Source organism: Ceratocystis lukuohia (assembly GCF_044167205.1).
Source record: "Ceratocystis lukuohia strain C4212 chromosome Unknown Supercontig11_pilon, whole genome shotgun sequence".
NCBI lineage: Eukaryota > Fungi > Ascomycota > Sordariomycetes > Microascales > Ceratocystidaceae > Ceratocystis > Ceratocystis lukuohia.
This window is the reverse complement of record NW_027263530.1, coordinates 297,468-317,688: the sequence shown is the minus strand read 5'-3', so window position 1 is coordinate 317,688 and position 20,221 is coordinate 297,468. Positions and strand designations below refer to the sequence as shown.

The following is a 20,221-nucleotide window of genomic DNA, read 5'->3' as shown; positions in this document are numbered from 1 at the left end:
TGTGATCGTCAATGGCAGATTGTGATTGTCGGGGGGCGGTGAGAGGCCTCCCACTTCCTTTTCTCCGAACAAGGTGCAACCTTAATACATGGGTCCTGTGGTTCTTTCCAGTAGCTGGAAACGTTCACAGCTTGGAACTGGAAATCTCGAGAGATCATGATTTTGACTTGGTGGTCATGGACCATTTTCATCCCACTTAGCCTTCCACCAATTTCGTACCAGTGCTGTAGGGACAGCAGATTTACCGGCGCTTCGGGCAAGAAAGAACATTCTGGAGAAGCATTGTTGTATTCGTACCTGGTACATATAACGCTACATCCCCTTTTTTCTTAGCCACCAATCTCCCGTTTCCCGTCTTCACCCCTATCTTCACATCCACCACCAAGCCCGGAACAAACTCGTCCAGATCCTTGACAGCGTGCGTGTTCGCACACTGTCTGCCAAACCAGCAGCTCATCGATCTGTCGTACGTTGTTGTCAGTTTGTGCTTGTTCGGGTTATCGGTGTTTGTGCAGATGGAAACGGTGAATGTGCATGGGATCTCGGTTCTTGGTTGTTGTCTTGCATACCTTCATCTTCCTCAGACTCTGCAGCTGAAACGGCGACGCTTCTGCTGTTCTGTCGGGTGTTGGCCGATGAACCATTCCTTCTTTGAGCCTTGTGCTCGTCCGCCTTGCTCTTGACCTTGTCATTGTCACGTTTCTCGGGACACTTACTGGAGTGGTGTCCCACGACATCGCAGTTCCAACACCCCGTTCGTTGCTTTCCCGTGTTGGACTTGGAGGTCCTGGTGTTGTCCGGGGGTTTGAACGGGAATTGGCGGTCGTCTGTATTCCGGTGACTCCGCCTCGGATTGGAGCAGGCTGAAAACGGCAGAACTTGTGCATAGGCTCGACATGTGGTCTCAGGGACGCAAAGTGTTCGCCTACCACAGCCATCAGGTAGTTGGTCTTGGTTGTGTCTCGCAGATTGAGACCAGTCGCAGACGCTCTGGCAAGTAGTAGCTGGAACCTTTCGAGGAACTCGAGGAGGTTTTCGCCTGGCTTCAGTCGCAAAGTGCACAACTCCCGTTCCACCTGGACGCTCGGATCCTTGAGCTCTCCGACAGTCAGGGTTCGGAGTTGTTCGATCATCAGCGTGAAGGAGTCACACGCTATCACGTTCTGCTGCAGACGTAGTGATACATTATCCTTCACTACCCTGATGATACGAAGTTTGGTCTCCTCCGGGAGGCAATCGACGTCTTCCAGCGTGAGTCCGATTTCCCTCAATGAAGACTGGACGGTGGAGTGCCAGGTAGGCCATGTGTTTTTTGACTCTAGCACCTTCTCTGGTCTCATGGAAAGAGACCACCCTGTCTGGAGGAGCTGTGCAACTGTGAACTCCTTCGGGTTGGGTGCGTTCTGGGTTGGTGTGGTTGCGGTGAACTTGTGGAACATCTCCAGCAAGTCGTTTGGGCTTATCGTCAGCATGGCACTGGGGGGAGGCCATTGCGTTGTTCGGATTTGGTTTCCTGCTCGTGGACAGGATGTGCCTGGGCGGAGGCGTGAGGTTTCTGCGCGTGGGCAGATGGGTGTGCCTGCGTGGAGGCGTGGAGGTTCTGCGCGTGGGCAGATGGGTATGCCTGCGGGAGGCGAAAGGGTCCTGCGCGTGGGCAGATGTGGGTGATGCCTGCGTGGAGGCGATGGGGTCCTGCTCGAGGGCAGGGGTTTCCTGGGAATGAAACATTGTTTCTTGATCAGAGTTTAACCTTGCTGATCGGCGCGGAGCTGACATAACTTCGTTGTTTTCAGAGACAGAGAAAAAAAAAATTATGTTGTTGCGTAGCGCGGGCTCATAACCTATTCTTTGGTATTAAACTTGATAATCTCTTTCGTTTTCTATCTACTTGTGAATCGTCGGTGGTGTTGTGGATATTCTGCCACTATCCGGGTCAACATCGGGTAAATACACTACGTAGATATGTATAGCACGATGTGGCTCGTGAGAGAAAACTCTTCCCTTAATATAATCAAGTTTAACAAAAGACAATCCATAACAGGTTATGAGCCCGGTGTTTTTTCAACTAGTAGAACACCTCCTATAAAAGATTTGATAATAGAACAATCCGCCACACGACAAAGTATCAATCAAGACACTGTTCAACAAGACGGAACGAATTCGAAATCTCCCTAATCACATCTCGACAGCACTTGCTTGCCTACTTTGTTTCTTCAAAAAAAAAAAAAAATACACATAGACCGTTCAAGATGGCATCCAACCAGAACGTCGCAACGGATAACATTGACCAAGAGAACCTCAGTATCATCTTGAAAACGTTAGTTGAGTCGATGAACTCCAACAAAAGGCAGGAAAGACAAGCAACTCCGAGCAATAGTTCGAAGGAAACTATGTTCCTGAATTTTCCAAAACTCAACGACCTTAACTGGGAGAAATGGTCAAGAGGAACGATCAGAAATCTGAAGGCCAGAAGAGTTACATATTTGTTCAAAGGACTCCAGGAGGAGGAATTTGTCAATGCTATGGAGCTCGAAAAGTCAGAGGATGACAAAATGGCCGATATAGCCGATGCCTTCGGGATAATTCGTGCTGGCCTCCATGAAGAGGACCTTGGTGTTGTTGAGAACTCAGACAATGTGACAAAATGTTGGACATCACTCAAGGAAAGGTACAACGGTTCCACGCACCGCAGACATTTTGGAATACTTTCCAATATAAAGCGGGATATGGAATGGCAAGAAGACGATACCGCCTCGAAGAAATGGTTCAATCTCCGCGACAAAATGGAAGACATCCCTGGACTTGAGTCCCTCACCAACGACACAACGATGGGCAATTTTGTCATCAGAATCTTCATCGACCTCTGGATTTCACGTTTGCCGTCACACATTGCTAAGATTTTCGAAAAGAATGTTAGACAAGGCGCCGGAACCTGGAACGAGGTGATGATGAACATCGATGATGACATTGCCATGATGCCCAAATCATGGAAAGCCAGTGCGAATAAGGAACCCGCCAAAACGCGCTACGGGAACAAGAACCAGCCCAGGCCTACATGCCAGTTCTGCAATAAAGTAGGCCACACTGAAGACGTTTGCAGGAACAAAGCATCATGGGACAATAGGAAGATAAATGCCAACATGAGTTTCATGGATAACCAGAGTAAGAAAACCCCCAACCACTGGATCATTGACAGTGGCAGCACGCATCACCTCACAGGAGATCTAATGAGAATCCACAGCCACTGAAAAATAAATCCCATACCAGTATTCTGGGGCAGAATTCGGCTGGAAACCCGGATCATGGGTCTTGCCAAGATTGATGTTGGGGGATTCAGGGTTACCATAGACGTTTATCATGTAGAAGGGCTGAATCAAAACCTTTTGTCAGTAAAGAAGCTATGCCATAAAGGACTGGAAGTTGTAGCACGAGAATACCATGCCTTCATCAGAATGGGACGTAGAAAAACGATCTGTGTAGACAAGGACGGACTATACACCATCCCGTGCACTGAAACGATGGAACCGAATGTAAAGATGATATCATACGAGGATGCCCATGTGAAGTTCGGCCACGCAGGTGAGCACAAACTGAAAAAGATTCATCAACAATCAGCGGACAAACACTTGTGGTCAATAGGCACAAAACCAGACGATTTCCATTGCCAAACTTGTGTGAAAGGCAAGATAACCAAAACAAATGGTCATTCTCATACCTTGACGACCCAAGAGCCTCTGGACCTGATACACATGGACATATCAGGAAATCACCCCATAGGGATCAACAAAGCCCAGTATTACATCATAGTGGTAGACGATGCCACCAAATACAAATGGGCGATACTAATACAGAACTGGAAAGACGCACCGAGCGCACTGAACGAATGGAAGAAAAAGATAGAGCTAAAAATGGGAAAAACCATAAAAGCCGTCAGAACGGATAATGCTGCAGAACTAAAGAAATTGACGCTTCAATGGCAAAGTCAATATAGTTCCGATGCGCAATTTACCATTCCAGGAACTTCCAGCCAGAACGGCGTAGCCGAGAGAGCCATCAGAACAGTGAACGATTCCATCCGAACAATGCTGGAGGACTCGCAAATGCCCACAAAATTCTGGCCATATGCTGCAATCCACTCGGCCTACATGGCAAACAGAGCGAGTATCAGCAACTCGAAATCCCCTTTCGAACTCTTCTTCTCAATAGCCCCAAACGCTATGCACATCCACAGATGGGGGTGCAAGATAATCTTCCACAATGCCTACAACAAAAATCCAGCAATGGAACAAAGGAACAAACTGGAAGCTCGTGGCAAGGAAGGAATTCTATTGCTGATAGATGAAAACATCAGTGGAAGATACACATGCTGGGACATAGAGAAGAGGAAACCCCGTGTCACAGAATCTCTGAAGTTCTTTGAAGACATTGCAGGGGGAACCATACTCAGATCAACCAAAACAAACAGGGAAGCGCCAACCTCAGAAAACACCACTAACACGGTACAGGACACGAATCAGATTCTCGTCCAAGAAAAGGAGATGAACAATTACGTACCCGAAACCGCTGAGGAAATACATGAAGAAGAGGAGGGCCCTGAGAATCAAATTCATGACAATGAACCGGAAATGAACCATGAAGCCAACAATGTTGACCATGACATGGACATGGAAATCGATGACCAGGAAACTGATACAGTGACAGTTGAAGATACACAACTTGAAACACAGAGAGAGGATATTGACACCAACAAAACGGATGAAATGATTCCAGAGCAGGAACTGGAGATCACAAATGAAGACACCCCAGACAAAGTTCAAGAAAGAATAAATAGGACACTGAACGACCTGTACCTCAAGGGCATATTGAAGCGACCCTATACCCAAATCCAAAATGATCAAGAAGATGATGAAAATGCAACAACGAAACGCATCAGAACAATGGTCACGAAAATGGCTGAACGCGAACCAGGAAATTACCAGGAGGCGATTAATCACCCTACACATGCATTGGAATGGAAACAAGCGATCGACACAGAACTGAAAACACTACGTGAATTCAACACATGGACAAGCGTTCCGTTCGAGAAGGGAATGAAGCCCGTCAACACCAAATTTGTGTTCAAAATCAAACCAAGCAGAGACAACCAACCTGAGAAATTCAAAGCCAGACTGGTGGCACAAGGATTTAAACAGATAAGGGGGGTTGATTACCATGAGACCTACGCGCCAACACCAAAACAGACAACAACAAGAACTTTCTTCGCCATTGTATGCGAACTTGGCCTGAAATGCTGAAAGGTGGATGCCACGAACGCGTTCGCACAGGCCAAGCTGGAAGAAACCGTACACATCATTCCACCTCCACCACTGCAAGAAAAAGGCATGGTCTGGAGATTAAATAAAGCCCTGTATGGCCTCAAACAGGCATCATATACATGGCGCAACAAAATAGTAAGACGCTTATCTCAGCTAGGGCTTATACCGAGTACAGAAGACGAGTGTATCATGGCAGACCCAAATGGGGGAATCATGGTGCTGATATACGTTGACGACATCGCTATTGCAGGGCCAGATGAATCAAAGATACGAAAATTCATAGAAGCACTCTCCAGGACAATTGACATCAAAGACATGGGGGAACTGACATCCTTCCTGGGCATGGAAGTCTCCTGGGACAAGAAGAACAGAAAATTGTGGTTGACCCAAACTGGATATATCCAGAAAATGGCTGAGGAATTTGACATGGCTGCCTGCAGGGCACGACCAATATCCGCCCCGATCAGTTCATGGGAAACATTGGAACCAAGACGTCCTGAAGAAAAAGGGGCGGACAAGGGACTGTATCAGTCACTCATAGGCACACTGATGTATCCAAGTGTGATGACTAGGCCAGACATTGCATTCGCCACGTCATCCCTTTCACAGCACATCACGGATCCAGTAGAGAGGCATTTGGAAGCAGCAAAGCGAGTAGCCAGATATCTCAGAGACACTGCTTCCCTCGGCATAGAATTCGACTCGTCACGCCGTGGGGGAACGAATGAACTCCTGGTAGGATACTCCGACGCTGACTACGCAAATTCCAAGGACAGAAAATCAGTATCGGGCATGATATATACGCTTGCTGGTGGACCGATTCAATGGAAATCCCAAAAGCAACGGAGTGTCACCACATCCACCACGGAAGCAGAATACGTCGGTTTCACTCCCTGTGCAAAAGAAGGAATTTGGATACACAGATTGGTAAAATGGTGCTTGGAAATGATGAAATCAGAAAGCATCTTGAAGAAATCAGCCCAAACCATCAACCTACGAGATAGCACACTGGTATTCGGCGACAACCAAGCTGCTCTGAAAATTGCAAACAACCTGGGAGCGAGCTCCAAAACCAAGCACATTGATGTGCAATACCACGCAATCAAAGAATGGATTCGCGAAGGAAAGATAAAACTGGAATATGTGTCAACCGAAAAGATGCTTGCCAACAGATTCACTAAACCACTGAACGCTCAGAAATTCAAAACCTTTCGGTCGGACATAAATATCCGATCCGTACCGGACGGTATAACAAATGAGACCCCAGAATAGTGCTGAATCTGGGGGAATGTTGTGGATATTCTGCCACTATCCGGGTCAACATCAGGTAAATACACTACGTAGATATGTATAGCACGATGTGGCTCGTGAGAGAAAACTCTTCCCTTAATATAATCAAGTTTAACAAAAGACAATCCATAACAGGTGGCACAATGGAATATATAGTACACGTGGGTCACGTGACCTAGGGTTGGTACTTGGATGGCCTGTGTTGTGAAGTGTATTGATTTTCTATTGATTTATTAAAGGTTTAAGTTCTATCACTATGCACAACTAGGCCGGTGTATTTATGCACAGGTTTACCCAGTGTTAACCCGACTGAGGACAGATTCTCCACAACATTCCCCCAGAATCAACATCATTCGGATTCGCCAGGTATACTGATGTTCATCTGTGATCTGAACTTGTTGAACTTGACGTTGTTGAGTGGTTTTGTAAGTCCATCTGCCAGCATGTCTTCTGTTGCAACGTATTCAAGTTTCACTTTCCCCTGTTGAATCCAGTCCTTAACTGCATGATGCTGTATGTCAATGTGCTTGGTTTTGTCGCTGGCTCCTAGGTTGTTGGCGATCTTTAAGGCAGCTTGATTGTCTCCGTATATCAGAGTGTTGGCTCTTAGCTTAATGGTTTGCGCAGTTTTACTTCTTTTTCCGTCGAATTGTAGCCTTTCGAGACACCACTGTATCATTCTGTGTATCCAGATGCCTTCTTTAGCACAGGGAGTAAATCCGACATACTCAGCCTCGGTTGTTGAGGTTGCTACGCTTCGTTGTTTCTGAGCTTTCCATTTTATAGGGCCACCAGCTAGGGTAAACACCATACCTGATACCGACTTTCTGTCTTTGGAGTTCGCGTAGTCCGCGTCAGAGTATCCTATCAAGGATTCCTCCATTCCCCCAGAGCGCCGTAAGCTAAATCCAATGCCCAGTGAGGCAGTATCTCTAAGATATCTTGCAACTCGTTTGGCAGCATCTAAATGCCTTTCGGCTGGATTCGAGTTGTGTTGTGATAGCATTGCTGTAGCGAAAGCTATGTCCGGTCTTGTCATAACGCTTGGGTACATCAGTGTTCCAATCAGTGACTGATATGTTTTCTTGTCGACGCTCTTTTCTTCTTCGCGTATTGGTTCCAACGTTTCCCATGCTGCTATTGGGGTGCTGACCGGTTTTGCTCGTGGTGCAGTGATGTCGAGCTCTTCAGACATCTTCATGATGTATTGCTTTTGACTGAGCCACATCTTTCCTTTGTCTCTGTTTCGATTGACTTCCATGCCTAGGAAAGTTTTCAATTCCCCCATGTCCTTGATCTCAATCATTTTCGCAAGTCCCTCTATGAGTTGACTGATCTGGGGTTTGTCAGGGCCTGCCACGGCTATGTCATCAACGTATACAAGCACAATAATTCGTTTCTGTGGATTAATCATGATGCACTCGTCATCCGGGCATTTGACTAGTCCAAGTTTGTTTAGGCATGGTATTATTGTGTTGCGCCAGGCATGGGATGCTTGTCTCAGACCATATAGAGCCTTGTTCAGTTTCCAGATGGTGTCCGGCTTCTTGAGGTGTGGAGGTGGATTCACATACACCATTTCTTCCAGTTTGGCTTGAGCAAATGCATTCCTCGCGTCTACTTTGCGGCACTCCAGATTAAGACCACATACCATTGCAAAGAAAGCTCTGGTTGTTGTTTGTTTTGGGGTTGGTGCGTAAGTTTCATGGAAGTCAACACCTTGTTCCTGTCTGAAGCCTTGTGCCACAAGTCTAGCTTTGAACCTTTCTGGCTGTTCATCGGTGCTCGGTTTGATCTTGAAGATAAACTTGGTGTTTACTAGTTTTATGCCGTTTCTGAATGGCACTTCTGTCCAAGTTCCGAATTTTCGCAGAGTTCGTATTTCTGCGTCTATCGCTTCTCGCCATTCTGATGCATGTGTCGGGTGCATGATGGCTTCGGCATATGTTCCTGGTTCCCGTTTCAGCATTGTAGCCATCATTGCTCTGATTCTCTTTGCTTGTGGGTTTTCATCGTTCTTTTCATCCTGTTGAAAGATGTTGTACGGCCTTTTCAAGATTCCACGGATATATAGATCGTGTAATTGGCTGTCGATCCTTCTTTGGACCGTGTCGGGAGTGTCCTCAATTTCATTCGTTGAGTCTTGCTCCACATCCTTCTGTGTCTCTTCTGCTTCTGTGTCCTCGTCTTGCCCATCGATCATCATGTCTTGTCCCTCTGGGGTGACATATTCATCGTCATCCATGTTTGGGTTTTGTGGTTCCTGAATTGCCAGGTTGTCGTCCTGTGTCTCCAGCTCATTGACCTGGTGATCAACTTGGTTGTTTTCCCCCAGAGTGTTCATTCCTTGTCTTGGTGTTGACTGATCGTCTTCATGGTTTGCCTGTTCTTCTTGCACGAGTTCCTCGGGTGTCGAGACATCTTTGTTGGGTTGATCCGACTCCAGCAAGTCTCCACCGGATATATTTTCGAAAAATTGCAATGACTCTGTAACAAATGTTTTGTTCTTCATGATGTCCCAGCATGTGTACCTCCCAGTTACCTTCTCATCAATTGCCAGTAGGATTCCTTCCCGTCCACGAGTTTCCAGTTTGTTTCTCTGCCGTGTGTTTGGATTCTTGTTGTAGACGTTGTGGAATACTACTTTGCAGCCCCATCTGTGTATATGCATGTTGTTTGGAGCTATGTTGAAGAATAGTTCGAATGGCGATTTTGCGTCTCTGATGCTCGCTCTATTCGCTATGTATGCCGAGTGTGTGGCTGCGTAGGGCCAGAAACTGGTGGGCATTGATGAGTCCGCTAGTATCGTGCGAACTGAATCATTGATCGTTCTGATTGCCCTTTCAGCTATACCGTTTTGACTCGACGTTCCTGGGATAGTGAACTGCGCTTCAGAGCCGTGGCTTGCCTGCCATTGCAATGTCAGTTTCTTGAGTTCTGGGGCGTTATCAGTTCTGAACGCTTTGATTGTTTTGTTCATTTTTAACTCAATTCTCTTTTTCCAGCTGTTTAGAACCTCCGCTGTGTCCTTTCTTTGCTGTATGGGGAGTACCCATTTGTACTTTGACGCATCGTCGACTATGATGATGTAGTATTGCGTCTTGTCGATACCAATTGGGTGATTGCCTGATATGTCCATGTGTATCAGGTCGAGTGGTTCTTGGCTAGGCAGTGTGTGGGAGTGTCCATTCGTCTTGGTGATCTTCCCTTTTACACATGTTTGACAGTGAAAGTTTGTCGGCTTCGCAGCAATCTTCCAAGAATGCTTGTCTGCTGACTGTTGGTGTAGTTTTCTAAGTTTTTGTTCACCTACATGCCCAAACTTGACATGAGCTTCCTCACATGGTATTGTCTTCATACGCATATCCATTCCTCCCATGCATGGAATTGTATACAGTCCGTCCTTCTCAGTGAGGTCGGTTCTTTTGTAATTCTTTCTGATGAAGGCTCCATGTTCCAATGCTAGAACCTCGATTCTTTTTCGGCACAATTGTCTTACTGATAACAGATTTTGATTTAAACCGTCTACATGATACACATTTATAGTAACCTCTGATCCCCCCACATCAATCTTGGCCAGGCCGTATGTGTTGGTTACTAAGCGGAGACCTCCCCAATGAACCGGTATGGGGTCTATTCTTTGGAAGCTGTAAAGTCTCGTTAGATCGCCTGTCAAATGATGTGTGGTACCACTGTCAACTATCCAGTAGTCGGGGGTCTTCTTACTTGAGGGGTCCATGTGACTCATGTTGGCGGAAATCTTCCTCTGCTCCCAGGTCTGCTTGTTCCTGCATTCCTCTTCTTTGTGTCCGATCTTTTGGCAGAAAAAGCATTTTGGCTTTCCAGCATTCCTCGTTTGTTTCGCTTTCGAGGAGTCAGTCTGATTGGATTCTCTCTGTCTGTTAGATGATATTAGGATCTCATCATCTATCTTCTCCATAACATCATTCCAGGTGCCATTTCCCTGCCGAATTTGTCTTTCAAAGATTTCGGCGATTTTAGGTGGCAGATGCATCATCCAGCATTTCACGATGGGCCTAGCCATGAAGTGTGTGATCAACTGGTCCCTGCCTAGGGGTGCATACTCTGTCGTTTCTGCCAACCTGTGCCTGATGCTATGCCATTTGCTGGTTGCTTGATCTCCATCTTGCCACTTCATATGCTCCGCGATTTCTTCCATCATGTTGCAATGTTTGCGGCTTGTGGAGATGGCGAATTGTGCCTTCAAGGTAGTCCAGCATTTGGAGACAGTTTCTATCCCCTCAGTTGCCAGCTGTGTTTCTTCGTCCATGCCGGCACGTAGGATTGTGAACGCTTGTTGCTCATCGATTGACCGTTCTGCTTCGGTTTTGACGAGGTCCATCGCGTCCTCAAATTCTTTTTCTCCAGTGTCCTTGAACAAATAGAGTACCTTAACGCCTTTCAAAGCACGAACCGCGTGCTTCACCCATTTGTCCCAGTTATTTGCATTTAGTTTCGGGAAATTGTGAAGTATCATTTCCCTGGCTAGGATTGATGGCTGGGCATCTTGTCTGCTTTCCTTCGTAGTTGTCGCCTTGTTTGCTTCAAGGGTCTCAAAGATCCCCTTGATCATTTTTGTGACATCCTCTTGGGTCAGGTATTGGTTCTGGGCGGGTGGGTTGCTCATTTTGTTGTGAGATTGTAGCGACGACTGGATTTTTTTTTTTTTTTTTGGTAGGAGAGGTTGAGAATTAGGGTAGATTATGTTGTATGTGTTGTTGATTAGGCTGAGATAGTAGGTTTTTTTTTTTTTTTTGAATAGAAAACCTCTTCAGTCCTAGTCCTGATGGTGGTAACGTTGACACGTCTTTCAATTCCGTCTTCAAGATTTATCGGTTCGGTTCTCGACTTGTTTCTCGTTCACGGTTGTCGTCTCAATTGTCTGTTTTCGAAGGTGATTTTTAGTGTGCTAGAAACACCGGGCTCATAACCTGTTGTGAAGTGTATTGATTTTCTATTGATTTATTAAAGGTTTAAGTTCTATCACTATGCACAACTACGCCGGTGTATTTATGCACAGGTTTACCCAGTGTTAACCCGACTGAGGACAGATTCTCCACAACTGTTGAGAAAACGTCCACGAGTGCCCCGGAGAAGGTTCGGGTAAATAGATAAGACTGGGTCTTATCTGTGGAAAAAAGGTGCTACATAATTAGAGACAGGAAAAAGAAATTTTTTCTAACTTAATACATAAAAAATAAGGACCAATTTTAACAGGTTATGAGCCTATACTGAATTACCTTCGGAGAACATTTGTATAGTGTTCTTAAAGTACTTTATTGTACTTGTTTTATTTTATTTATTTCACGATTATTCGATATCCTACACGACAGACGGAAACGTCAAGATGACGGTGATACTTGAAGGACGAAACTGGAAGGAATGGGAGTCAAACTTCTTGATGCAAATCCAGAATGAAGGACTTCAGTATCTACTGGCGGAAAACCCCATGGAGGGCGTGGAAAGGGAGAAGAGGGATAGCAACAAGAAGCAGAAGGATGAGGAATTGGCGAAACGCATCCTCGAAATTAGCCTGAACGAGACTTTTCGAAGTCTGGTCAGGGACGAGGAGACTCTCAGCAAGGCTTACAAGAAGCTGAAGAAAGCTTGTCCTGCAGACACGACCGATGAGGCTTTTTATGAAATGGGAAGAGTATTTCAGTCACCTTTGGTGAAAGGAATGACCATTCTGCAAAGCTGGATGAATTTCGAGACGGTCTACGCAAGGCATTATAAAGCCGAAAATGTTGTGGAGAAGGCGGTCCTCAAGACTTTTCTGATTTTGCTTCCACTCGAGTATCAGGAGGTGGCCAAGGAGTGCTACCGAAAGAAAAACATCTCGACGGATGAGGTGATACAATGTCTCGAAGCAGCTAAAAAGACGTACGGCACCAACGGACAAGCGAAGTACAACAGATCGAAATCTAAGTGCTTCAACTGCGGCAAGGAGGGTCATTCGAAGACCGAATGTTGGTCGAAGAAAAAGACCAACACAAAGCAGAAAGCGAACCAGGCCACTGAGGAGAAACCAGGCAGTAAGTGCACCCAATGCCAAAACTGGATAATTGATTCCGGGTGCTCATGTCATATGACAAAGGAGCTAACATTGTTACAAAACCCCAAGGAGACAAGACAGACAGTTAAGGTGGCGAACGGGGACTGCATTGGGGCATCTAAAGTAGGCTTGGTAGATTTGAATGTTGGAAATAAGAAACTTAAGTTGTCCAAGGTTTTATACGTGCCAAAACTGTCAGAAAACTTGATATCGGTAAAGGCCCTCATGAAAGAAGGGAAATCTGTTCTGTTTAAGGACATGAACGTTACGATCGATGATGGCAAAGACAAGATGGTCATCCCATTGCGAGAAGACGATACGGTTACCAGTATGTGCTTTATAGCATATGACGAATTACATCGGAGGTTCGGCCATATCAGTGACAAGAGGCTGAGGGCGATTAACCCGGAGAAAACACCTCCTAGACCAGAAGACTTCGGGTGTGAACACTGTTCAAAAGGCAAGATGACAAGAAGCCATGGGAATTCGTCAGTCTCGATGGCAACAGAAGAGCCACTTGACAGTGTGTCAATAGATGTATCCGGCCCACATGAAGCTGGGAGGAATGGTCACCGCTGGTATGCGATAATTGTCGACAACTTTTCCAGATACAAGTGGTTGTTACCGCTGAGAAAGAAGAGCGATGTTCAACGGGCGTTGGACGAATGGAGAAAAGTGATTGAACTCAAGATGGGTAAAACTATTAAGAGGACAAGAAGCGACAATGCCCCAGAACTGAAGCAAATCTTGGAGAGCTGGAGAAGGGCCAATGGGACTGAGCCAACATACACGCTCACGGATTCATCAAGTCAAAACGGCATTGCCGAAAGGGCGATCCGAACGGTCAACGACGGGGTCAGGACTATGTTGTCGGAAACAAAATTGGGTGAAAGGTTTTGGGTGGAAGCCGCGAGGACGACGGTATACATCTCCAACAGGACATTGAGTACGCAGGGAGTCCCACATTCATTATTTTTCGGAATTGAGCCACAGACAGATCATATCAGAAGATGGGGATGTCAGGCTATCAGGCATTCGAAGGCATCCAAGCATGGACCTAGGGGGAGTGAATCCCTACTACTAGGATATGATGAAAATGTCGATGGCCGATATATCTTGTGGGATATCCAAGCGCGGAAAGTCCGTGTTACAGAATCAGTGCATTTCTATGAGAATATGCAACCCAAGAATCCGGAACAAGAGAAAGAACTGCCCCGGGATAAGGATGAGGATGCATCCAAAGAATCACAGGGTGTCGATCAGAGGTTCGTCGAAAAGGAAGAGCCTGCGGAAAACTATCAGCCAAATAGCGAGGTAGAGATACCTGAATGCCAAGGACAAGATCAGGGCGGAGAAGAACAACCACTGAAGCCCTTTTCCGAAACGAAGGCAATAACAGGGATTGATACGACGCAATTGGATGCAGTCAATGCAAGGCTAAATCTTCTGATTGAATCGCTGAATCGGAAGATACCGAAGAGAAAACTTTCCGAGGAATCGGAGATAAGAGAAAATCAACCCTCAAGTCAAAGGATGAAGACTGATGGGGGAAATGATTTAGGACAAAAAGCCATGTTGGCATTGTCAGAACCCAGCATGACACTCGATCAAGCCATACTACACCCGATGGAAGGGCAAGAATGGAAGATGGCCATCAAGAACGAATTGGACACACTTGAGAAATTTGGGACATGGCGATTTGTGCCTGAGCCAAAAGGATGTGATCCGATTGACACAAGATTTGTTTTTGCTAAAAAGTATGGTATCGACGGAAAACTCGAAAAGTACAAAGCAAGACTGGTGGTGAGGGGATTCCGGCAGGAATATGGTGTGAATTTCTTTGAAAGTTTTGCACCTACCCCTGGGAGCGCCACATTAAGATTGTTCTTGGCGGCAGTATGTCAATATGACATGGAGTGTCATCAGATAGACGCATGTAATGCGTTTGCCCAGTCAAAGATCAAGGAGGATGTTTACATCAAGCTGCCTGCGAATGTCAAGTGTCCCAATGGGATGGTCGCGAAACTGGATCGATGCCTGTATGGGCTGAAGCAGGCAGCATATCAGTGGAATGAAGATTGCACTAAGTTCCTTAGATCTATGGGGTTCGAAAACATGGTCACGGAGCCGTGTTTATTATACCATGCAGAACGGAAAATGTTAGTTCTGCTGTACGTGGATGATATAACCATAGCATCATTGGACGGAAAGTCTATAAAGTGGTTCAAGGATCGATTCTCTCGGAGATTTGTGGTGAAGGATTTGGGAGAGACCACCCAGATTATTGGAATACAGGTCTTGAGAGATAGGTCTAAGAAGAGGCTATGGATCAATCAGAAGCAGTACATCCAAAGGATGGTAGATGACGCTGGATTCGACGAGCGGAGGAGGTCTCCGATTCGCACTCCAGTGGGAGACTGGTCGGATATTGAACCAGCACAAGAAGACGAAGAAATCTTGGACTCAAAGAATTATCAGTCGATATTGGGCAAGATAATGTACCCAGCCATGATGACGAGACCAGATATTGCATTTGCAGTGTCAAGCCTGGCGCAGGCGTCCGCGAGACCAACACCAAGGCACGTTGCAGGGGTAAAGAGGGTGCTACGATATATGCGTGACACCGCTGAATACTCAATTTGCTTCGAAGCGCGCCGAGGGGGGATGGATATCGTTGGATATAGCGATGCTGACTATGCGAACGCAAATGATCGGAAGTCTGTCAGTGGATTAATTTTCATTGGGCTCGGGGGAGCGATAAGCTGGAGTTCTAAGAAACAAGCAGCGATCGCAACATCAACCACAGAGGCCGAATATATCGGACTAACTCCATGCACCAAGGAAGGGATCCATCTTCGAAGGATACTCAATAAAATCCTGGAAACTTTTGAAACTGGAACTAGGAATAGTCAGACATTGTGTTTGAAAGACGAGACCCTAGTTCTAGGAGACAACCAAGCGGCAATCAAAATTGCAAAATCCCTGGGTGTGAAGAAGGCGACTAAGCACATCGACATACAGCACCATGCCATCAAGCAATGGATTAAGGAAGGTCGGATTAAGATCGGATATATTCCAACAGCGAAAATGGCGGCAGACGGGTTGACAAAACCGCTTGGTCCTCAGAAAATGCCAGAATTCAGATTGATGATCGGAGTACGAGATCCACAAGTACAATGGCCAGATGTACCCACTTCTCCGGAGCTCTGGGAAAGTGGGGGGGGATGTTGAGAAAACGTCCACGAGTGCCCCGGAGAAGGTTCGGGTAAATAGATAAGACTGGGTCTTATCTGTGGAAAAAAGGTGCTACATAATTAGAGACAGGAAAAAGAAATTTTTTCTAACTTAATACATAAAAAATAAGGACCAATTTTAACAACAACAGCCTGGACCCAGTGGTCACGTGTTTGGCATTGACATGCCCTTGGCTGCAGCCACGCGACGCCACTCTTATCCCTTGCTACTGCCACGCGACAACTTTACCTGCTTCCATTTCACCAGTCAATCCTCGCCTATTGAATATGTCCGAGCCCAATAAGAGGAGTATTATACTTTTCTTCTTTGAATTCCTTCAGCACAACCTAAAATTAGGGCTCGGACTTGTTGCAAGGACATACAAAGTCGACTGTTATACGTCACATGGCATGGCTGTCATTATGGCATTGAACCTCGACATAACTGGATTCCTAAACTATGCAAAAGATTCGGTGTAGAAAAGCAGATTATCATCCAGTTCATTCTCAGTCTGGTATCGCAAGGATTCTTTCCGCAACTTTGCGGGGTTGAAGAAATAGCTAATAAGCTGCTCACTGACCGTGACGCGCCACCTATTGGTAAGCGCTGGGCTTCCAGCTTCGTCAAGCCACAACCAATTTTGGGATGAGACTTACCTGCAGATACGACTATAAGAGAGCCAAATGCACATATCCGACTATCATTCATGATTGATTCAGGTTCGTGGAGAGCACAATCGCCAAGGACGGCATCTCCCTTGCACATGTCTACAACGTCAGGGAGGCTAGCTTTAGGGTAGGACTGATTGCGAGTGTGAATAAATCAGACTTCTAGAAGATTCCGTCATTACGATACCCTGTAAAGTCTCTACTAAGAATGAGACAGGCCTTGAGTGGCTTCAGCACTTTAGACTGTAAGCCCAAGTATATACGTCCCATAGTCGAAATACTTAGGGGTTGACGAAGGGGAGGAGAAGGGAATCGATAAAAACAATTCTACAACAAACTCAACGCATGGGATGTAGGATGGGTAAAAACTGGGACAATTTTGGCGATTTTGAGTAAGGGATCTATTTTGCATGATGTTAACCATGCATTTAGGGTTACACAGACAGCTTGCGCAACATAGCTTGTACAACAGCATGAATGCTGTACTGCATTCTAGCAGCCATCATAGCCTACGCACACAAGAAGGGCCCTGGCCATGAGTAATGAGACAGGTGCAATCCAGGAGTAAGGATGAGATATCTAGTTCTTCAATCGTACCTGTTTTAACTTTGGTGAATTTATTTTCCAATGTTCATCGCTCCCCCCAGTCCTTGTCTTCGCGAGAAGATTTATTTGTGCTGTCAAGTCCATAATTATCAAAGCCCAACTTTAGTATGCGCCTTATAGCATGTATATGTGGATGACAAATGATTAAAATTAAATAGCGGACGGAGGTGGTGTACTAAATAGTTCTATGGACTTAACAGAGATGTCAAACCTGAGTGTCTTGATCTACGTTGATTCCATGCTCTCCAGACAGGAGGGAATTTGGGAATTCTTCTAGAACTGAATCAGGGTTGCCAAGCTTACTTGGCGCACGACGTGGTGGGACCAATCACCAGTTGTAGGCTAGTGAAATAGATGTTATCTGTTTTTACAGCCTGACTGACGTTATGACAAATTCAACAATTTCTTTTCTCTAGTTATGCTGCCTGTCATGGGTTTTTGGCTGTAGAATAGAGTACGTCGTATAACTAGGTTCAGAGGAAAACAGACACTTCCTTCATATTCAAAATAATAAAATGCACGATTACTAAAAGCGATACGACAGAGGTGGCATTTATAATAAAGAGACTGTTGTGGGTGTTACGCCTGCGTCTATGATATGGCAGTTGTAACCCTGCAGGTATTGATCACAGTAAACAAGCGCTATAATCACTCACGTTGATGCATATAGATACGTGAGTCTCGTATGAATAGCTATCCTAGAAATGTATGTCGATTCTTATAATTCTCAAAGCTTGATGAAGAAGGAAGCAAACTCCATGACAGAAAGTCTATGTTGCAGGTGGCCAGCATCAATGGGTCCATCAGGCGATTAATGACAGAAAAATAAGCTCAACCATGAGTAACCTCGTTCCTAGTAGTCGTATAGTCGTATAGTCGTATAGGTGTAGTCACATATTACAAGGGTTAACGACCCTAAGACTCGCTTTCTTCTCTCAGGACCCTTGTACAATCATTGGGCCTTTAAACGTTAAACACATCATAAGTAAGCGATGTACTTTTTTTTGCCTCTACCTAGCCTGCTAGTTCATTGAATATATTGTCACCCCACCCCACAGAATATTGCGATCTGCTCCGGAGGTGAAAGGCCTACTTGAATTTCAAGGCCCTGAGAATAGTCAAAAATTCAGCGTCTGGGCAGTGATTACTTGATGGCTGTTTACCAGTGTTTGAGGGACGAGGACCTAGCCCGAGGTAGTATATCAGTGATAAGTAAGTGACACAAAGTCTGGTCGAAGGGGGTCCAAGAGAAGGGAAGGATAGTAACTATCTGAGAGAGTTCCCTTCCTTTCGCTCACATCTCACCACGCAGTCTTCAATTTCAGTGTAACCACAGAGCCATTATTAATGCCGTAACACTCAATATTAGACACGTAAAAAGTATATCACTAAGAATCACCAAGGATAGTTTCCTTTCTTTTCTTCGAGTTTGGTTGGGAAGTACTTTACATTAGCTGTATTATGAATCCTCTAACAGCCCTATAAAAGTGAGGCATTAATAACATGCTGGAAGGTTACCATATGAGCTATCCAGGTATCCTATGTGCTATGGCTTAGACCGAGTTTTGGAGACAAGGCAGGTCATGGTCAATGGGGAAGGCGGCGAAACTGGAAGACTTCCAGCAGGGTACAGAGCATGTCAAATATGGAGGGAAACTAGTTTAGTCTTGAGGGTTTCTTTTTCCTTTTCTCCCTCATTGGACAATAAAGTCTATTCATATGATATCTACGTGATATTTACTTGTCCCATAACACTATGTATGTCTTGGTCACTATAGGCAAGTAGTTTATAATGATAATAGAACCTTGCAACGATGGCCCTGTCATAGCATTAATTCCAAAAATCAACTCAAGTCCCACTGTTTTGATGCCAAAAGCTCAGCTTGTTTCCATCCATGTAGAGTGTCCCATGTTTTCATTATCAGATCCTGCTTTCGCTTCTACCGCCACTTCTATTTCTACTCCTGCTTCTGTTTATACCCACCACGAACTGCATCGAGGCGTTTGTATCCTCAACCTTCTCAAGCGAGGTCATTTTCTATGACTTTAGGGTAAATACCACAAGTCAGTAAGGACTTAACAGCCAATGATCTCGCATCTGTATGCCACTGGAATGTAGTATCTTTTACTTATCCTTTGCAGTCAGTGGGATGAGTCCCTCCCGAAGAGGTATTTCATTAGAGCCTATTTACTGGGCCCTTCTTTTGTTTTCTTCCTATCTTTTTCCACTTGATGATAAGCTCATAGTATTGAAACATACTTGAAGTATAGATACATCCTTGAGATAACTCAAGCTATTTAAGACTGAAAGCAATAAATATTGAAATTAAAGTAGGCTCGTTGGGGAAGAAGGTAATAGTAGATATTAGGAGGACGTACTGAATGTCCTGTGAAGAGGAAGAAGGAATAAGTGATTATTGAAGTTGTTCTGTATCTATCAAAGTCTAGAAGGCCCTTTTAGCCATGGAGCGAGAGATGGGTATTAAAGAAATCATTCGCAACAGCTGCAACATTCCAAAATGTGTACAGCAGAGAGAGTGGCAGCCTTGCAACTGACATTGAGACATTCCCCGCAGGTGAGCATTGCGCCAAGACATAGGTTCTGCCTAAACAAGCTTTGAGGCTTTGTATCTAATCCTCACTCTACTGGCCTGGTGTTGTGCTGGCAATGACTAGAACCAATCTTGAAACACCACATACTTTCTTCACAACATATCCCACTTCTGAATGGTTCTTAGGATGGAAGGCTTGGGAGGTGACTAGAGTCATGTCTGCAGATGTTACCTTTTTTGGTACAATCAGTCCTGGTCGTGATTAAATTGAACTTTCTGATGCCAGCTATGGCGAGACTATCATGTGTGGAATGTTCATCTCAGAGGCTGAGAGGCTACAACATCATATATATTGTTCTCTTTTCCAACTTTAGTATCACCCCTTCTCAACTATAGACTAGCTTTTAGATACATAGCTAGCATACCCAAAGTAGAACGTGGCAAGCTAGAGTACAAAACTTGCAGTCTATTGCCAGTTTT

The 20,221-nt window shown here is 45.3% G+C and overlaps 4 protein-coding genes across 4 annotated transcripts; 2 read left to right on the top strand and 2 right to left on the bottom strand.

Annotated features, from left to right (window-relative positions):
• Nucleotides 1–477: 477 nt before the first annotated feature.
• HOO65_110067 (Endonuclease) lies at nt 478–1,472 on the bottom strand (the record flags this gene model as incomplete). Its single annotated transcript, XM_071004747.1, has 2 exons — nt 478–678; nt 717–1,472. The coding sequence occupies 2 exons, from the start codon at nt 1,470–1,472 to the stop codon at nt 478–480; spliced, it is 957 nt and encodes a 318-aa protein (XP_070855777.1).
• A 777-nt stretch (nt 1,473–2,249) lies between these two features.
• Nucleotides 2,250–6,587, top strand: HOO65_110066 (Retrovirus-related Pol polyprotein from transposon TNT 1-94; the record flags this gene model as incomplete). Its single annotated transcript, XM_071004717.1, has 5 exons — nt 2,250–2,317; nt 2,378–3,162; nt 3,481–3,579; nt 3,640–5,267; nt 5,325–6,587. 5 exons carry the CDS (start codon nt 2,250–2,252, stop codon nt 6,585–6,587), a joined length of 3,843 nt encoding a protein of 1,280 aa, XP_070855776.1.
• Nucleotides 6,588–6,954: 367 nt separating this feature from the next.
• HOO65_110065 (Retrovirus-related Pol polyprotein from transposon TNT 1-94) lies at nt 6,955–11,253 on the bottom strand (the record flags this gene model as incomplete). Its single annotated transcript, XM_071001745.1, has 1 exon — nt 6,955–11,253. One exon carries the CDS (start codon nt 11,251–11,253, stop codon nt 6,955–6,957), a length of 4,299 nt encoding a protein of 1,432 aa, XP_070855775.1.
• A 720-nt stretch (nt 11,254–11,973) lies between these two features.
• Nucleotides 11,974–15,912, top strand: HOO65_110064 (Retrovirus-related Pol polyprotein from transposon TNT 1-94; the record flags this gene model as incomplete). Its single annotated transcript, XM_071001744.1, has 1 exon — nt 11,974–15,912. One exon carries the CDS (start codon nt 11,974–11,976, stop codon nt 15,910–15,912), a length of 3,939 nt encoding a protein of 1,312 aa, XP_070855774.1.
• Between the last annotated feature and the right edge of the window lie 4,309 nt (nt 15,913–20,221).